Source organism: Lutzomyia longipalpis, chromosome 2 (assembly GCF_024334085.1).
Source record: "Lutzomyia longipalpis isolate SR_M1_2022 chromosome 2, ASM2433408v1".
Classification (NCBI taxonomy): Eukaryota; Metazoa; Arthropoda; class Insecta; order Diptera; family Psychodidae; genus Lutzomyia; species Lutzomyia longipalpis.
The window spans coordinates 9,548,326-9,564,281 of record NC_074708.1 but is presented as its reverse complement, the minus strand read 5'-3'; the positions used below and the strand labels follow the sequence as shown (position 1 = coordinate 9,564,281).

Below are 15,956 nucleotides of genomic sequence, written 5' to 3'. Positions count from 1 at the left end.
GCATACAACATTGTATAAAAGCGACTAAAAATGGAATATTTTGACATTAATTGACTGAAGGAAAATGCAGCATTGGAAGATAATGTTCCGCCTTGCCATATAAAATGCCTTTATATGGAAAATGGGAAACTATCTTTGTTGCAACAGAAAAACGTCTTCTTTGAATTTTATTTTGAGAGACAACACAAAGTCCAAAAAGGTGCTTCATTGAAAATATTCTGCACCCATTTTTAGACAAAAACTACCCAATCCATTTCAACATTATTTGAAAACATTTGAAAATTATGCAAAAGAAAAATCATTTGATAAAAAACTGGAAAGATGATTGATAAAATCTTCCTCTTCGTGAAAAATTCCCCGCGAAAGGTTTTCGCGTGATTTGGATAAATGAGGAAATATCTTTTACCTGGATACACATGTCCAGCAAAAGTCCCATGTTCCCAATCAGCGATTGCTCGTGTCGCCTCAGGTAGTTTAGCAGCGATCCATGCTTCATGTATTCAGTCACAATGTAAATGGGACGATGCTTTGAGCAGACACCATACAATTGCACGAGATTTTGATTTTGTAGTTTCCTATAAAAGACAGAGAGAGAAGAAAATTGATAAAACACCGAGGTAACACGCGTCGGAGGAAAAATATACTGAAAATCTTGACACAATTCTCACGGATTATGTTCAGAGGGAATTACTCACGTCATCACTTTAGCTTCCTCAATGAAATCATCCTCGGACATTGTTCCCACTTTCATCATTTTCACGGCCGTGTCAATTGATCCACGCCATTTACCGCGGCGCACGACACCAAATTGCCCAGAACCCAGCTCCTCAAGTAGCATCAATTCCGACGGATGAATCTCCCATTTGTCGTGCGAGAGGCCCGCCGTGGTGGGAATAGGTCGGTCACATGGTGAACATTTCAGGCGACACGCCAATCCACCGGAATTGTGACGATGGTAGTTGATTAGATCAGGAATTGATTCACAGCAATGCTTCTCCGACAAATAATACTCCATTCGTGCATTTTGCTTTATATGGTAATGTTTCACATGGGATTGTGGTCTGTTAGAAACAAAAAAGAAGACAGGAAGACACCTCTATATTAGCTTTAAATTTCTCATTTTCTTCTCACCACGCATCCAATTTAGATCTCATTATTATCTTAATGAAAATTATTTTGTCAACAATTCCTTCATTGCAGGGGCGTAGCTTTAGAAATCTATTTTGTGTTTTGAGTTTGATTTTTTTTATGTTAAAAGACGATGAAAATAGATTAGAAATAAAAGACTTGACAGTTCTTGTCTAACGTTTGATGTTAATTTTTAACGTTAGACCATTATTTTCTAACTTTGACGTTACTTTTCACATTTTGACATTTATTTCATAACATGTAAGGTTCGTTTAACGTCGTTGACTATTCTTTTCTATTGTTTGACATATTTTTTTAAACATTTGATGCTTCTGTTTTATCTTTTAACGTTTCAAAACAAGTTTCAAAAGCTTGTTGTTACTTTTCAACAGTTTAACGTTGCTGTTTTAAATTTCACGTATTTTTTCGGCATTTATGTTTGTCGTTTCTTTTAAATATTTGCCGTTTTTCTAACGTTCAATGTTTCTAATAACGTTTGAAAATTGTAGTTTCTCCGTTTTTTAATGTAATATTTAATCTAAAAATAACTTGTTTCGACTTCTAAAGAAAAGCCAGAATTTTCTAAACTTTTACAGAATGTTTAGATAAACAAAAATCATTATCCCTGACTACGCCCCTGCTCCATTCCTTGGAATAAGCTGTATTTTGAGACTAATTTTAATGAGAATCTGTAAATTTGTGGACAATTTGAGGAGAAATGGTAATTCATATTAAAGAAGTTTCTTTACAACTTTTTCATTAAAAATTTGTTTCAAATTTAATCTCCTAAATCCCTGTAAAAACTTTTCCAACCACGTTGCAAAAAAAAAACCGCGAGAAAGATTTATTTGAGCATCTAATTCTTTTATATAAAGAAATAAATATAATCCAAACAGTCAAACTTTTTTCTCATCATTTCCAATACGTATTGTACCTAATATACTTTCCGAATGGGCGGTGTTATAAATTGCAGAGAAAACTAAACCAAACTCTGCGTGTGGCATCAAAAATCATTAAAGAGTAATTTTCGTGTCAATTACGGCTTCTTAAAAAAAATAGAACAAGCTCAATTGCACTGTTAAAAAGTATTTCTTTCAAATGGATTTGCGTCATTTCTTATACATTAATGTATCATCAATGCTTGTCGAGAAAAAAAAGAAGAGTTTGGAAAATTTATTAATCTCTTTCTTATAAAAATTTCGTTATTGGCAAATATTTTACACTAGGATTTTATATAAGAAATGTCTCAAAGAATTGTTTTGAAGGAATTGTAGTTTTTTTTTCTCTTAATTGGATTAGACTTTCCAATTTTATGGGGGAAGCAAAAGAATTGATTTTGTGAGATATAATGATGAAATTGAAAGTGGATTTAGTAAATGTTGAAGAGGACTTACACTTTGGTATGAAGAGATAGAGTATACAGGCCTTTTGTGGAAGACTTTCTCACCACGAAGCAACCTTCTTTGTCTCCTTGTTTTAACAATGACTCTGCCCTCTGTCGCGACATATCACCCACATACCAACTGGCAAAATAAATAGATATTGAATGTTATCGCAATGATCAACAAGGGCGAAGGAGGGGGTGATTAAGGAAAGAGAAATTCCTCTATAAACTCACTCATATTTCTCCAGGCCAAGCAATTCCTTTGCTTTAACATAATTACTGGGTATGTATCCGATCTGTCCATGTTGATTCTTCACTTTCCACCAATGCTCCTGGGAATCATCAATGACTTCGTATTCGGCATTCTTCGCATCACAGAATGGAAGGGAATAAATGAAGAAAAATCCAATTAGTTGAGAATAAATTAATGTGTTTCGATGTTTTTGTGGTGGATTCTGTGCTACAAGTTTATTCCTCATTTAGCCACACAGTATATAAACTCTCAGCGGGAGTTTTCTACTTATACTTTAGGTCATCACATCATCCGCACGTCTCTTTGCATCAACAAATAACAATTTTTACATCAGCATTGAGGAGAATATAATGTTTATTAGAAAGAAAGATAGAAAAAAAAAACATTATGCTGCAGAAGCTCATCGAGAGATACATTGTAGAAGAAAAATTAATAATGATGATGACGGATGAAATCGACCTTGGCATCTTTCATTTTTCTTATTTCATAATCACCCACATTTTGAAAATGCTCACATATTCTATAATTTAGTAAAATTATCATTTTTTCACACTCCTTCTTATGGAGATTCATCCACATGTTTGTTTTGCAAGCAAATAAACTGTCGGTGAGCATAGAGGAGAATTACTTTATAAGCATAGAGAGAAAAGATGAAAATGAAGAAATTTCCTTTTTTATACTGCAAATTACTTCGTTGTCACGAATTTTACTTCAACCACCCATCATATTTATGATCTTTAAATTATATTAATCTTTTGAACTTCCTCACACGGTCCATTTAATTCCTTTCCATCAATTTTTGGATCACCTCATCGTGCGAGAATTAAAAGGTAATTTCACCTCGACCTCAAAAGAAGCCACACACACAAATGAAATTTTGAAGTAATTGTGCCAAATAGAAATTGCAATTTAGGCTTTTTTCTTCATCTTCATGCTAGTCATAAAACAAACACCAGAAAATTCTTCAAATTTTAATTACATCTTCATCATTAGAAAATTATAAATTAATTTCAGAACTGTGAGTGAGAGAAATTAGCGGAAACAAGTGAATGAGATTAAATTTCTCTGTCTCTCAAAAAATGTCACCCACGTAAATAATTTCAATGTGTCAGCACAAATTAATTTAAATATTTTCTCTTATTCAGAGATCCATTGATATTCCAAAAAAAAACCCATCAGATTGATTTAAAATTAGCACATTTATTGTTTAATAAATTTATCACGTCATTGGGGAAATCTCAAAAGAGACATCTTTGGTAGATTTAGTATGATAAAATTCCATCAAATGTGACACAGTAAAATCCCCCAAAAAAGTGATATGATTACCTACCTTTTCAAGTGATAAATCTCCTCCTTCGATTGCCTTAAATGGATAAAGTGCCACAACAATTTTAACTCTCGACGATGTATCCTGGAAGAGACAAAACAGACATTTTATTAAATCACTGAAAGCATGGAAAACCAGTAGAATTAGTCTCTCTCTCTCAATTCATTAATGCATAAAAAGAGAAAGTTAAGACATCAAAATATAACAAAAATTGATTTTCAATTTTTAATTCATTAGCTGTTGACCACAAATTTTATCATTTTCACCATTAAATTCGTGCTAAATAAACATTGACTAATTTATGATTGAAAACATATTGCAAAATAATTTTATTTGACCTCTCTAGAAAGGCCTAAAGTTCCAGAACGTTTTGGGGTGTGTTTAAACACTAAAATACCCTCTCAATAGCTACCCTACTTACCATGAATATTTTTCCAGATACTTTTTCAACTCAATCAACCCCAATTTATGTTTTAAATTAACCATCATTTAAATTGGACCACAAATTCATCCAATTACGACAAATTTGTCTTTCTCTAAATATGAGCATAAAGCGAATAAAGCAAATTCCAAATGCGGGATTATCTCAAATTCCATTTTATTTGGCACAAAAAATTGGAGTTTGAGTTGAAAAATATTCATTTTGAGAGTGAAACATAAATCACCGAGAGAATTTATGTGTGAGACATTTGATGTAAATCGAAAATGCAATACGCCACACCAATTGGAGGGAAGACGCGGTGTCTTTGCAGAGAACACGAGAGAGTGAGGAGGACAATCTATGGGGCTAAACAATTGCATTTTAAGAAGGAGAGTCAGTGAAGAGTTATGTTGTACAATAGCTTAAAACTGTCGATTGGTTGTGTCATTAAAAGTTAAATAGAGAGAATCTAATAAATATATTTTCATGTATTGCATACACTACAACTCTATTTGCTCGTTGCAGATGTTTTCTTCGTGAGGAAAAGGCGCGCATAGACGTTGTGCAATATTCATTTTACGATTTCGCTGAGAAACTTTTTTTCTACTTCTCCTCATATTTCTTCTCCATTTTGCAAAATATGTTCACCACTGGTCAGGAAGATTTATCGCACGTGAAAATTCTTCTCATGTTTTGACGCGCATTTAATTCTCTTCATGTTAACTGAATCAATTTTCAATTTATTTATTAGACTTTGACGGAACTGTGTCAATTTATGATGGAAAAAGTGTCTATGGGTGCTCAACAAGGTCACACCATCGTTGCACCATGACAAGATCTTTTATTGAAGTTCCGCGGTGGTCAGGCATAGCCTCTATTTATGTTGACCGGCTGATCATGTGATTGCATAAAAACCACAATAATATTGGTGAGAATGTTATGTGATGAGGGACTGTATGGAAATTTTTGCAAAACCAATAATTTGTCATTTAATTTCATACATTTAAGAGCTACTAACTACACAAGTTCTCTCATCAAGAGGTCTCTTTTTAGTGAAATCATTATGCGGAACTTATGACCTAATTTTTTGAGGATTTTAGAAGAAAATATCAATGTCTTTTGAACAATTTATAAAATAAATATTTTAATTTAAAATTATGAGAAAATCAATAATTCTGAATTTTCCCAACTGATTCCAGAGGAAAATCATAAGTCTGACGTGGTCTCATGACCCATATACGCTTGAATAGACTCCTTTTGGGTAAAATCAACTTGTGGTTAATATTCAACAAGAAAAAAAACCACCGAAAAGATCATCTTCCACAGCAGGTCGTCATAATTTTTGAAAACAAGAGTTATGAATTTTTAAAAGCGCTCCCATTTAACATAATTCTAACCCACTGAACTGAAAAAAAATGTACTGGTAAGCTGACCAAGCTTACGAGAGCTGTGTTTCTTTCAGTGTACCAATTTTGTGAGAGCAAACTAGAACGCAAATTAATTTAAATACGCGCAAAGTCGGGAAAAGTTGAAAAGTCATGCCCTAAGAAATTTTTAAAATGCCATATCTCGGGAACGGCTCCATAGATTTTCGAGTTTGAGCTATCGTTGGAAAGGTCTTAACCTCAACTATAACATATTAAAATATGAAGTAAATCGATAATGGCATTTTCGAAATATTCGAGTTCGAAATTTTCGAAAATTTTGATTTTGACTTTAGCGCCTCTCGCGGTCATTTCTCGAACTTGCAATATTCTAGACATTTGTAGGGCTTCACGAAACCTTTCATTTGCACTTGAGTTGATCAAGATCGGACTTGTAGAACCCGAGATATGACATGCCAACTTTGGAAGGCTATATCTCGAGAACGGAGACATAGATTTTCCTCATTTTTGGCATGGAGCTAGATAATATGGTCAACTATAACATATCAAAAAATGAAGCAAATCGATAATGGCGTTTTCGAGATATTCATCGAAAACTCATCGAAAATTTTGTTTTTGATTTTTGGCCCCCTAGCGGTCACTTTTGAAACTTCTGATGTTTTAGAGAGTTGTAGGGTTTGTTGAGATCTTTCATTTGATCCCGGGTTGATCAAAATCGGTCAAGCCGTTTTCGAGTTATGGTCGATTTTCGATGAAAAATTGTGGCGGCCATATTGACTAAACGGCTCGACCGATTTTCGAAAATGAGGTATCGTTGGAAAGGTATTGATGGCCCCTACAACATATCAAAATTTCAGACCTCTAGCTGTAATAGCGGCTGAGATATAGCGAAAACAAAATTTTGAGGTTATCCAAAATGGCGGACGGGGGGGTGGGGGGATGGATTTGACCTCATAATCGGATTTCTTCAGGTCGATATTTAAACTTTGCCGTTTACCGCAAGTCTCTATCTATCACCGTTCTCTTGCAATTTAAGTTTATGATCCGGCCGGACGGCCGGCCGGAAAAAAAATTTTTTTGGCGCATACGTTTTTTGGAATGTGGGGACCCTAATTCGTGCTCATCCCAAGTTTGAGCCCGATCTGACGACTTTCGATTTTGCTCGGTACACAAAAGCTGTGTCTGAAAGAAACACAGCTAAAACTTCTCATCATTTCTATGTTAATCACTCCTCCTCCGTTCTTTTCATCTTGCGTGCTTTTTGTCTGTGACTCTTGTTTTTTTCCGGTGTGTATCTTTTTGTGGTCAAAAACAGCTCCCAAAATCGTCTAAAATGTTTGTAGGATTACATATTTAACTTGTACACATACCTTCGCCTTTGAATTTGGCGTCCCTGGAGTGGCAGTTCCGCCTGGCATTGTGGACTCAATCACAACACTACTGGCTCCAATCACTGCACCAGGCACCACTCCGCCCAGTGATGGTGTCCCGTTCGTAGAGGTAGCTCCTCCGCTCTTGAATGTCGACACGGATGATTGCTAGAGGGAAGATTTTTGTGGGAAACAAAAAAGGGGATCATTTTTTTTTAGCATTGCATTCATCAAATTTTTGCTGAAACGGTGGGAACCGCAGCAGGAGCAAAGTTGTAAAAAAAATCAACCAACTTAAAGGTATTATGAGGGGGGATAGGTATACATAAAATCTCGCATGGTCTATAATTGTGACAAAGAGGGAGATTGTTTTTCTTTTTTTTTTTATTATTATTAAAAGAAGAATAAACTACCTGTTGCTGAGACGATGAAGTGGGCGTTAAACTACCCAAACTCCCCGATCCGTTTACTGTTTGCTGCTGAGGAATAAATTGCCCGTTGGACGTGGAGTTTGGACTTGAGCTCCGTGTGGAATTTTGGGCGGGAGAATTTCCGGTGCCTGAAGACGAGACATTAAAAGGAAACAAGAGAAGAACGATTAAAACATTTTTGTTGCATACAAGATAGATGAATGTATTTAGAAATAAATTATTGCGATTAAAAAAGAATATATCCCTCATTTCCCTTTTGTTTTTTCTTCACTTGAAAAAACAATATTCTTTCCCACACTTTGTAATTCACACCGTTGTTTCCTTTCATTCCTTTTTTTTGGCGATTTTTACATACATAATTAACCTCCCCTCTGTACCCCAATATCTATGAGTAATCTCTCCCATTAAAGCTAATACGTTTAAATGTTTATTGCATAGAGTGCATAAGTTAGATTAGATATAGAATATCTTTCATAGTCAGACTCAATTATTTGTTTTTAGTGTTTTAATTAAAATGTTGAGAAGTGTTTTATCTAATCAATATTTTGTTTTTAAGTCTTATTTTAACTTTTCGTAAAAAAAATTCAAACACAAACTCCTTTACATGACCACATCACAGTTTTAAAAATTGATTGAATCGTTCAAATTTTGTGCAATTAAGATTGCAACCTATCATTTACCAAACATAACGTTTAAATTAGTTTGATGTTTGAAAACATAATTCTCCTGTAAACAAATTGAAGAAATATTTCACAAAATATTGAATGTTTTCATATGGAAATTCAAATAATGGAATATTTATGCAAACTCCTGAGATATTTCAGTGATATATAAATTGTTAAATATTGTAAAATACATTCCCATATTGCCGTTACTATAACCAGCAGTTGACCTTTCCAACTTAACATCTCTCAACGTCGATGTTCAAGCAACATTTTAATTAACGACTTGGAAAAATATCGGCGTCATCTCAACAGGTATACACAATATTTCCTATATTTGAGCACTTTGCAACAAAAATCAACATAAAATGATCGATTTGTGGTGACAAAAATATAATTTTCTCGTATAATTCACACCTTTTTTCATCCATTATGTCACCAAAGGTGTCGAAGCAAAATTTTCATTTTCCCCGGCGACGTCTGCACACGCGGGGAAAAACACGCTTCAGTTGCTTATCACAGTTGCGCTTATTTATTAAGGTAGCCGCGAGGAACTAATTAAACTCAACGTTAGATTCTATCGCCCCGTGACTCAAACTATAATTGCAAAACTTCCTGTTTAAAAAAAGCGACTCCATTCCAAAGTGCCTAGAATTGGGGGTACGACAAATGAAGAAAAAAAATTCAACGATTACAATCACTCCCTGATATTTCTTCCTTTTAACCGTGAAATCCGTGAGAAAATATATTCTCTTTCTCCTCCCGTATGCAAAGGAAGATCCATATCGAATAATCACAGACATTGTCTTCCTCCACACGTTTAGTTCTCAAATGGTAATTTGTCCATTAGTGTGGCTGCAGGTAAAGTATGAATAAATTAGAATCAAGATTTTGGCATGTCTTACAATTCTCCGTCTTAAAGTTTTTTCTCGCAATTTTCTCATTTACTAAAATCCACAAAAAAAAGTTGCAGAACAAAAGTTACTTTTAATCCCTCTCTTGAGATCCTTGTACTAACCACAAAATATACTCAAGGATATCCACAATCAATAGTAACATAGAATAAAATAATTTTTCCACTGTGTTATGGTAATCAGAACACAATTAAAATTAATTCTCGTGAGAAAAAAAAACTTCTTTGCAATTCAGACAATTCCTTGTCTCTTTTTTTTTTGTTGTGTTGCACATTAATTACCCATACCGGCTAAATGACTCGCTAAACCGCAACGAAGGTGACAAATTCAATTATAGCCTCTCTCGCAATATATAATTTTTCCACCTTTTTCGCTTCCCTTTGCAATTTAGGCGTTAACTTTCCCTCACAGTCAGTCTCTCAGACTCTTGCTCCCAGCTAATTCTTGAGAGAACATAAAACAACATAAAATATATAGATCAAGATTAGCCCCACGTAAGTATGTAATGCAGTTTATGTTCCTACTTGAGCTTGCGATTATCATAAATTGTATAAAATTCTCTCAACTTTAATTGTGAGAATGCCTTTTATCGTGTTAATGGGAAGAAAATATGAGTGATTTGATAAATGAAAATATCACTCATTCAGCGTATTTAAATTAGTTTTTCTTCCATGAATAAAAATTCCATTTGCCTTTTTTTTCTTATGAAAAATCCATTACAGGGTTTTCAATTTAAAGAGCCACTTAAAGTCTTTTTATATCCTCCATTCAATTAAACATCATCTACATGCAATTTATAGTCAATTTAATGATTTTTTTTCTTTCTAAATAGCAAAAATGTACAGATGTGGAGATATAGGTATGTAGTTTCAAATGATATCCTGTAACGTTTTACCTTTAATGGAGTTTTTAATTAGTTTAAGATAATTTTCCTGTGATTTATGCAAATTTTACAATTTTGTAAATAAATTAGCCTAAATATTCTAATAAATTAAAAATAACTCAAAATAAATTTTCCATTTGAACTCTTTTTCATGCCATTTGAGAGCTTTTGAGCTTTCTTCATTCACTTTCTTTTAATATAAATTTCTTTGCACTTGGAGGCAAATAAATGAAAACAAACTAATTAAAATTTCCCCTCAAATGGTTAACAGAACAAAAATTTCTTCCGTTTTGTTTTATTTTATACATAACCCATTGTTATAGTAATAAAATTTAAATTGAAAAATATTTTATGAGTTTACAGCGTCAATGGCGTGATGCATTTTATCAACTTGAATAGAGCTCAGAAAACATGTCTATTTTCGTGTTTTTTTCTTGTTCTCTAACGATGAAAATAAAATGTTTTTTTTACAAAAGAAAACTATTTTATATTTCTGGAATGAGATCAAGGTTTCACTTTTAAAAGTTATTTCATATTCTTTTCCTCCTTGACGTTGTTTTTCTCATAAACTTCAGGTCATTGTGTATATTATGTTTAACGATTGTTAGTGTACAATGTGGTATAAATAAATACATTATAGGTATGGTAGGTCTTGTAGAGGTTAGAGAACTTTTAAAACGTCTATGGATATTTCATTAAAACTCGGAGTTCTTTTGAGGGAAAATTTTAATGATTTATGTTTTCTAGAAATTTCTAGTTAAGTGAGCATGTAAAGAAAACATTGAAAGTTTTAATTTTTATATCTAGATAGTTTAAAACTGAATAGATAGGTGTAGGTAACCAGGCGCCTCCATTTGACCAGTTAATCTTAAGAATTAAAATGATTAATCTTTAAAAGGATTAAAGAATATTCTTAGACTGAAACAAAATCGCAAATTAATATCAAAGCACTAAAGCTTTACCAATTTTATGAAAAAAGCTCATAAATCGTTCCCAATTAAATCGCAGATAGAATCACTTGATGAAATATGAATGAATAAGAAGAAGAATCAAAAGATTACTCTGATTGGCTGATCAAACAAAAATCAGAGTGTTCATTGAATGATTCACACCCGGTTTTACTTTTCTACCTGGCAAACCTTCAGTGCAAAGTTGATTTGAATTTTAACATCTCAAGTATTTTGAATCAAAAAATATATTTTAGTAGGTAAATATTAGTATTCAGCTCGTCACTAAATTATTATTAAACCACATAAATAAAATTAACACATAAATCCTCACAGGTAATTAATTATAAGTTTTTTTTTGAGTGTGACGACTCAAGCAAAAGGTGCTTCTTGGTGACTTTTTTCGCGATTGTAGGCGACAAGTTTCTTGTTTTGGAACGGAATATAGAAAATGTCGAATTCGTAAACATTTGGGTTGAATTGTAAGAATTTCTGATGAAACGCAATATTTTGTACAACAATCAAGATTCATTGCTGATAGTGCGACATGAAACTCATTCATTTCGGCGCACAATCACTTGACACGATCGCGATGGGACGTAAAATGCCCGTAGGGACAATTCAACAATCACACCCTTTTTTGTGTACAAGCAAATTGGGTCACCACAAGGTAAGGTGAGAAAATTGAAAAGAAAAAAAAAAAGACAAAATTAATTTACCAAATTTCATTGCAGAAAGCAGCATCATTGTCACCAACCACAGATAATTGAGAAGGAGTCAATTTTTTCCACTTAGCACCTCTTTTTTTGGGTGCACGTTAAAAAAAAATTTGAAGTGGAAGAGAAAGAGTTGTTGAGTAATAATTTTTTTCTTCCAGCTTCTGTCTTAAACTTTTGGGGATTGTCTGTTTATCACGTGAAGCACAAAATAATATTTCTCTTTCAAATTCGCGAGTGATTTTCCATTTGTCAGTGACACTGCTCTCACCACGGGACTAAAACTATGAATTTTAGTGTTTTTTTTTGTAGAGCGAAAGTGCAATTTCGGTTGATTGCGTGATTTTCGTTGCATGGAATGTCTTAAATCTTAATGATTTTTCTGCTACACTTGGCTCTATGAAAACAAAAAAAAATCTCTCGTCCAGAGGGCAAAAATATACGTGTCGCGAATGATCACTACACAAATTCAATCGACAAACTGCTCTGTCAATTGAAAGTTGTGCCCGCAGTGGCAACTTACAAACACTACTGAGAGACTTTTCAAGAAAAAAAAATTGAAAGCGATTCTTTAACCGTGAAATGCCAAGAAGTGACTGTGGCGTTCACCATTTACTCCACCAAGCAATAGTGAAACTCCATTGTGGGGCTTCCACAAATACAATAAAAAGAGAAAAATTTTATATATGGACTAGAGGTGAAACATACATATATGTTGTATATACATAAAAAATACCTATATATCCATTCGATTTTCCTTTCTCATTAAAATACAATTCAACAAGGCGACAAAAATCTTCTTAAACACCTAGAAAATCCCTTCTCCAAAAAATTGAGCACCTTTATTAAAGTGGGGGGAGGAGGTTCATTAAAAGTGCATGAACAACGAAATAAAACATGTACGTTTGTATATGAAATTAATCACCTCTTTTTTTCCACACTCACGTAAGTTACCTACATTATTAATTTTTCCATTCAATTCCGGGGAAATACACGCATAGTACGAAGAAGTTACTGAATTGGAATTCTTTCGGAAGTTATACCAACATTTATTTACTTTATTTTTCATATGAAATGTTTTGCTATTATTTTTGCATTTCTCCTCTCATTTTTTTTTGTGTAAAAACAATTTGCTTTCACAACATTTAGCTACAATCATACAACTACATTCTGTGTACATATGTACATATGTCTCAAATCAAGCAAGAAAAAATCGTTATAGCGGAGTATTATTGCAAATGGGAAAGCAAAGAAAAACAACCAAAGAAATTTGATTAATGCAGATAAATTCACACAAAATTTGGCATAGAAAAAAAAGTTTTTAGTTTATATAACAGTGCAAAAAAAAAATTAACACTGGAATTACTTGAGCAGTCAATAGTTGTTCAAAAAAAGTTATGGTTCGCAGGAATGGAATTTGCAAATTTTAATAGTGATGCAATTCTCTGATTTTATCACGTTTAGCACCGTTTGACAGCAGCAGAAATTGTCGCCAATTAATTTGTTTACCGTGGAAAAACGTGAGAAAATCGCATAAATTTTCATGAGGTGTTTTTCCAACAAGGCACAGATTTGTAATTAAGAGTTTTAGAAAATATGGAAATAAATTTAAAAAATAGTCATTGTTTATCTTCTAAATTGGTATTTGTAAATTTATTATTAAATCTTTGATATCTCTACTTCAATTGACTTTATAATTATTCTAAAAAAATTATAATGGATTAGTGAAATAATCTGTAGAACATATTATGTATAGAATATTTTTTGCTACATAATATTGTAGAAAAAAAAATGAGAAATAAAAAAATAAACGTCTTGGAATAAGAAATTATAGCAATTATAATAGTTTTATTCAAACGGTTAATATACGTGTATATTTTTTCTCAAACTATATAACGCAATATACACTGTCCTCAAAAAGTTTCCAGGTAAATAAAAATTGAGAATTTTTTAATGCAGATAAGTTTAGCTATGGTCAACTGAATTTGAAAACTGGATTAGTTTAAGAAAGGTACATTCCTTACTTTTCTAAAACAGACAGATTTTTCTTTTTTAAGTCTTTTGTACCAGTTTTAGTATAATTAGTCGAATACCTATTTTACAAAAAACAATTCATAAAATCAATACATAAATTTCTCGATTTTATATCAATTTCCTAATTCAATTATTTAATTGAAATCAGTTTCAAAAATTATCATTTCTCTCTCTGTATCTAATAAGAAACTTTTTGCGGGTAGTGTATAATGTAGATATGTAAACATGTAAATAAGATGTAAACTTTCCTTTCCTTTGGGAAGGAAATCTATAATGAAGTTGGAAAGGTGTGTGCGAAAATGATTAGATGTCTCATACGTATACAGATTGTATATTAGATAACACCACAAATCATCGTTGGTGTGTAGCAACATAAATCTAAAAAAGAACTGGATAGTAGCATATGTAATTAAGGAAAAAATTGAGTCGATTGATGCTGTTTTTTTTTAATTCTTCATCTCCATCAATTCATTTTCTCTTCACTGTTATTCTCACGTCACTGGTTAGGTATAAAATTTGCCCCGAGCTCTTCCAGAAGTAATCAAGGCACGAGATTATTTATAATATTTTTAACAATGTGCCTGAAATTATATAGACAGCACCTGCCCTCAAGGCGTGAGATGACCGTGAGCTATGTAATTTGTAATTATACCATAATAGAATTACTGTGGGAATTTTTAAATCAACCTCACTCATTCAACTTAACCACTAAAAGTCTGATATTTTGTATAATATTTTCTTTACATACTTTTTTGGGAGATTTTCTCACTACTTTGATGCTTTTGAGTTATTTCTTTCTCTAGCACAGAGTTCTTTTTTTTTTGTTTGTTTCAAGACAGAATTGTGCGTGGCCCCTCCTTGTCCACAAAAAAATCATTTATACTTTTTAACATGTGATTTTTAACACCCATAAGAAGAACGAATAGGAAATTAAATTGAATTGTTTTTCTCACATTTCTCATCATATTGATTGCATAAGTAATTGGAAGGAAGTTTTTACGAAGAGCTAATCCACCTTTTTTCGTCTCTTTTTTCCCCTCCTCGCGATGAAAGTATTTTATAATGAGACGTTTTAGCAGGGAGGAATAAATTAATTACTTTATGTTGAAATTCAATATATAATTGAGATGGATTTATAGCATAATTAAGAGTATAATCAACAATTAATTACCCTTTTTATTTGGATGAATTAAAAAGGGGGGAATGTCCCAATATTATAAGTAAAAAAAAAAGTTTTTTTTTGGTATTAGAGAAAACTTAAATAATCTCTCTAATAATAATTTGTTATACTCCAAAAGTAGGCAAATAAATTGTGAGCTTTTGGACATGTTAGAAAAACTGTGATACCCGATATATTTTAATGAAAGTAAATTGGTCGTTATGTTGGGCTAAAAATACAAAGAAAATGTTCATATTAAATGCGATGTAATTTTGTGGCATTATGCAATTTTTGCATATAAATATCTTTCGTATTTCCTAATGTAAGGTACCTTATATGTATATGAATTGTATCTGAATGCCTGTGAGAAAAAGTGGACAGATACTTAATCAGCTTCTACCGCGTCATATAGACGTTAATAAAATGTAATATGAAATCCAATTGGTGCTCGTATCTAAAGAGCTCCTGCTGTGAAGTTTATTCAGATCGTGTTATATTTTTTTCTAATATGTTTTTCATATACATAATATTATGAATAATCTGTAAATTTTGATTGAAAACTTTATAAATTTGTTTAAGAATTTTGTACGGGAATAACAATTTGATTTCTTAGAAGACTTTTTTTATCTTTTATATCTTGGTTGTTATGATAAAGAAAACTAGAAAAAAAACACATCTATAATTTGAAAAAAAAAACATCAGAGTTTAATACCTGCTACGTATTCTTAATGAACCTCACAGAGACTCAAGTTTAATTTTGTTGTTGAACCAACCATTTATTTACTCAGGTTTGAAAAACGTGTTGTTTGATCATAATTAAAATATTTTTCTGCTAGCAATGACTGAATCAAAAATAAATATCACACAAAAAAGTTTCTTCTGCCAACGAAGTTTTCATTAAGATTAACACAAAGTGTTAACTGATCATTCAAATTGCAAAGT

The 15,956-nt window shown here is 32.3% G+C and overlaps 1 protein-coding gene across 8 annotated transcripts in view; it reads right to left on the bottom strand.

Moving 5' to 3' along the window:
• Window positions 1-15,956, bottom strand: part of LOC129788984 (tyrosine-protein kinase Btk29A) — a 61,338-nt gene that overhangs the window by 3,417 nt on the left and 41,965 nt on the right. For 7 of the 8 annotated variants that reach the window (XM_055825548.1, XM_055825547.1, XM_055825552.1 and 4 more), the window contains 7 exons: window positions 7,682-7,827; window positions 7,269-7,436; window positions 4,096-4,176; window positions 2,747-2,877; window positions 2,523-2,651; window positions 696-1,061; window positions 407-575 (listed from right to left, as the gene is read on the bottom strand). In XM_055825548.1, coding sequence (XP_055681523.1) covers window positions 407-575; window positions 696-1,061; window positions 2,523-2,651; window positions 2,747-2,877; window positions 4,096-4,176; window positions 7,269-7,436; window positions 7,682-7,827 — 1,190 coding nt within the window. Of the gene's footprint in view, window positions 1-406; window positions 576-695; window positions 1,062-2,522; window positions 2,652-2,746; window positions 2,878-4,095; window positions 4,177-7,268; window positions 7,437-7,681; window positions 7,828-11,824; window positions 12,384-15,956 lie in introns of those variants that run through there. The other variant, XM_055825555.1, reaches the window with a different exon arrangement.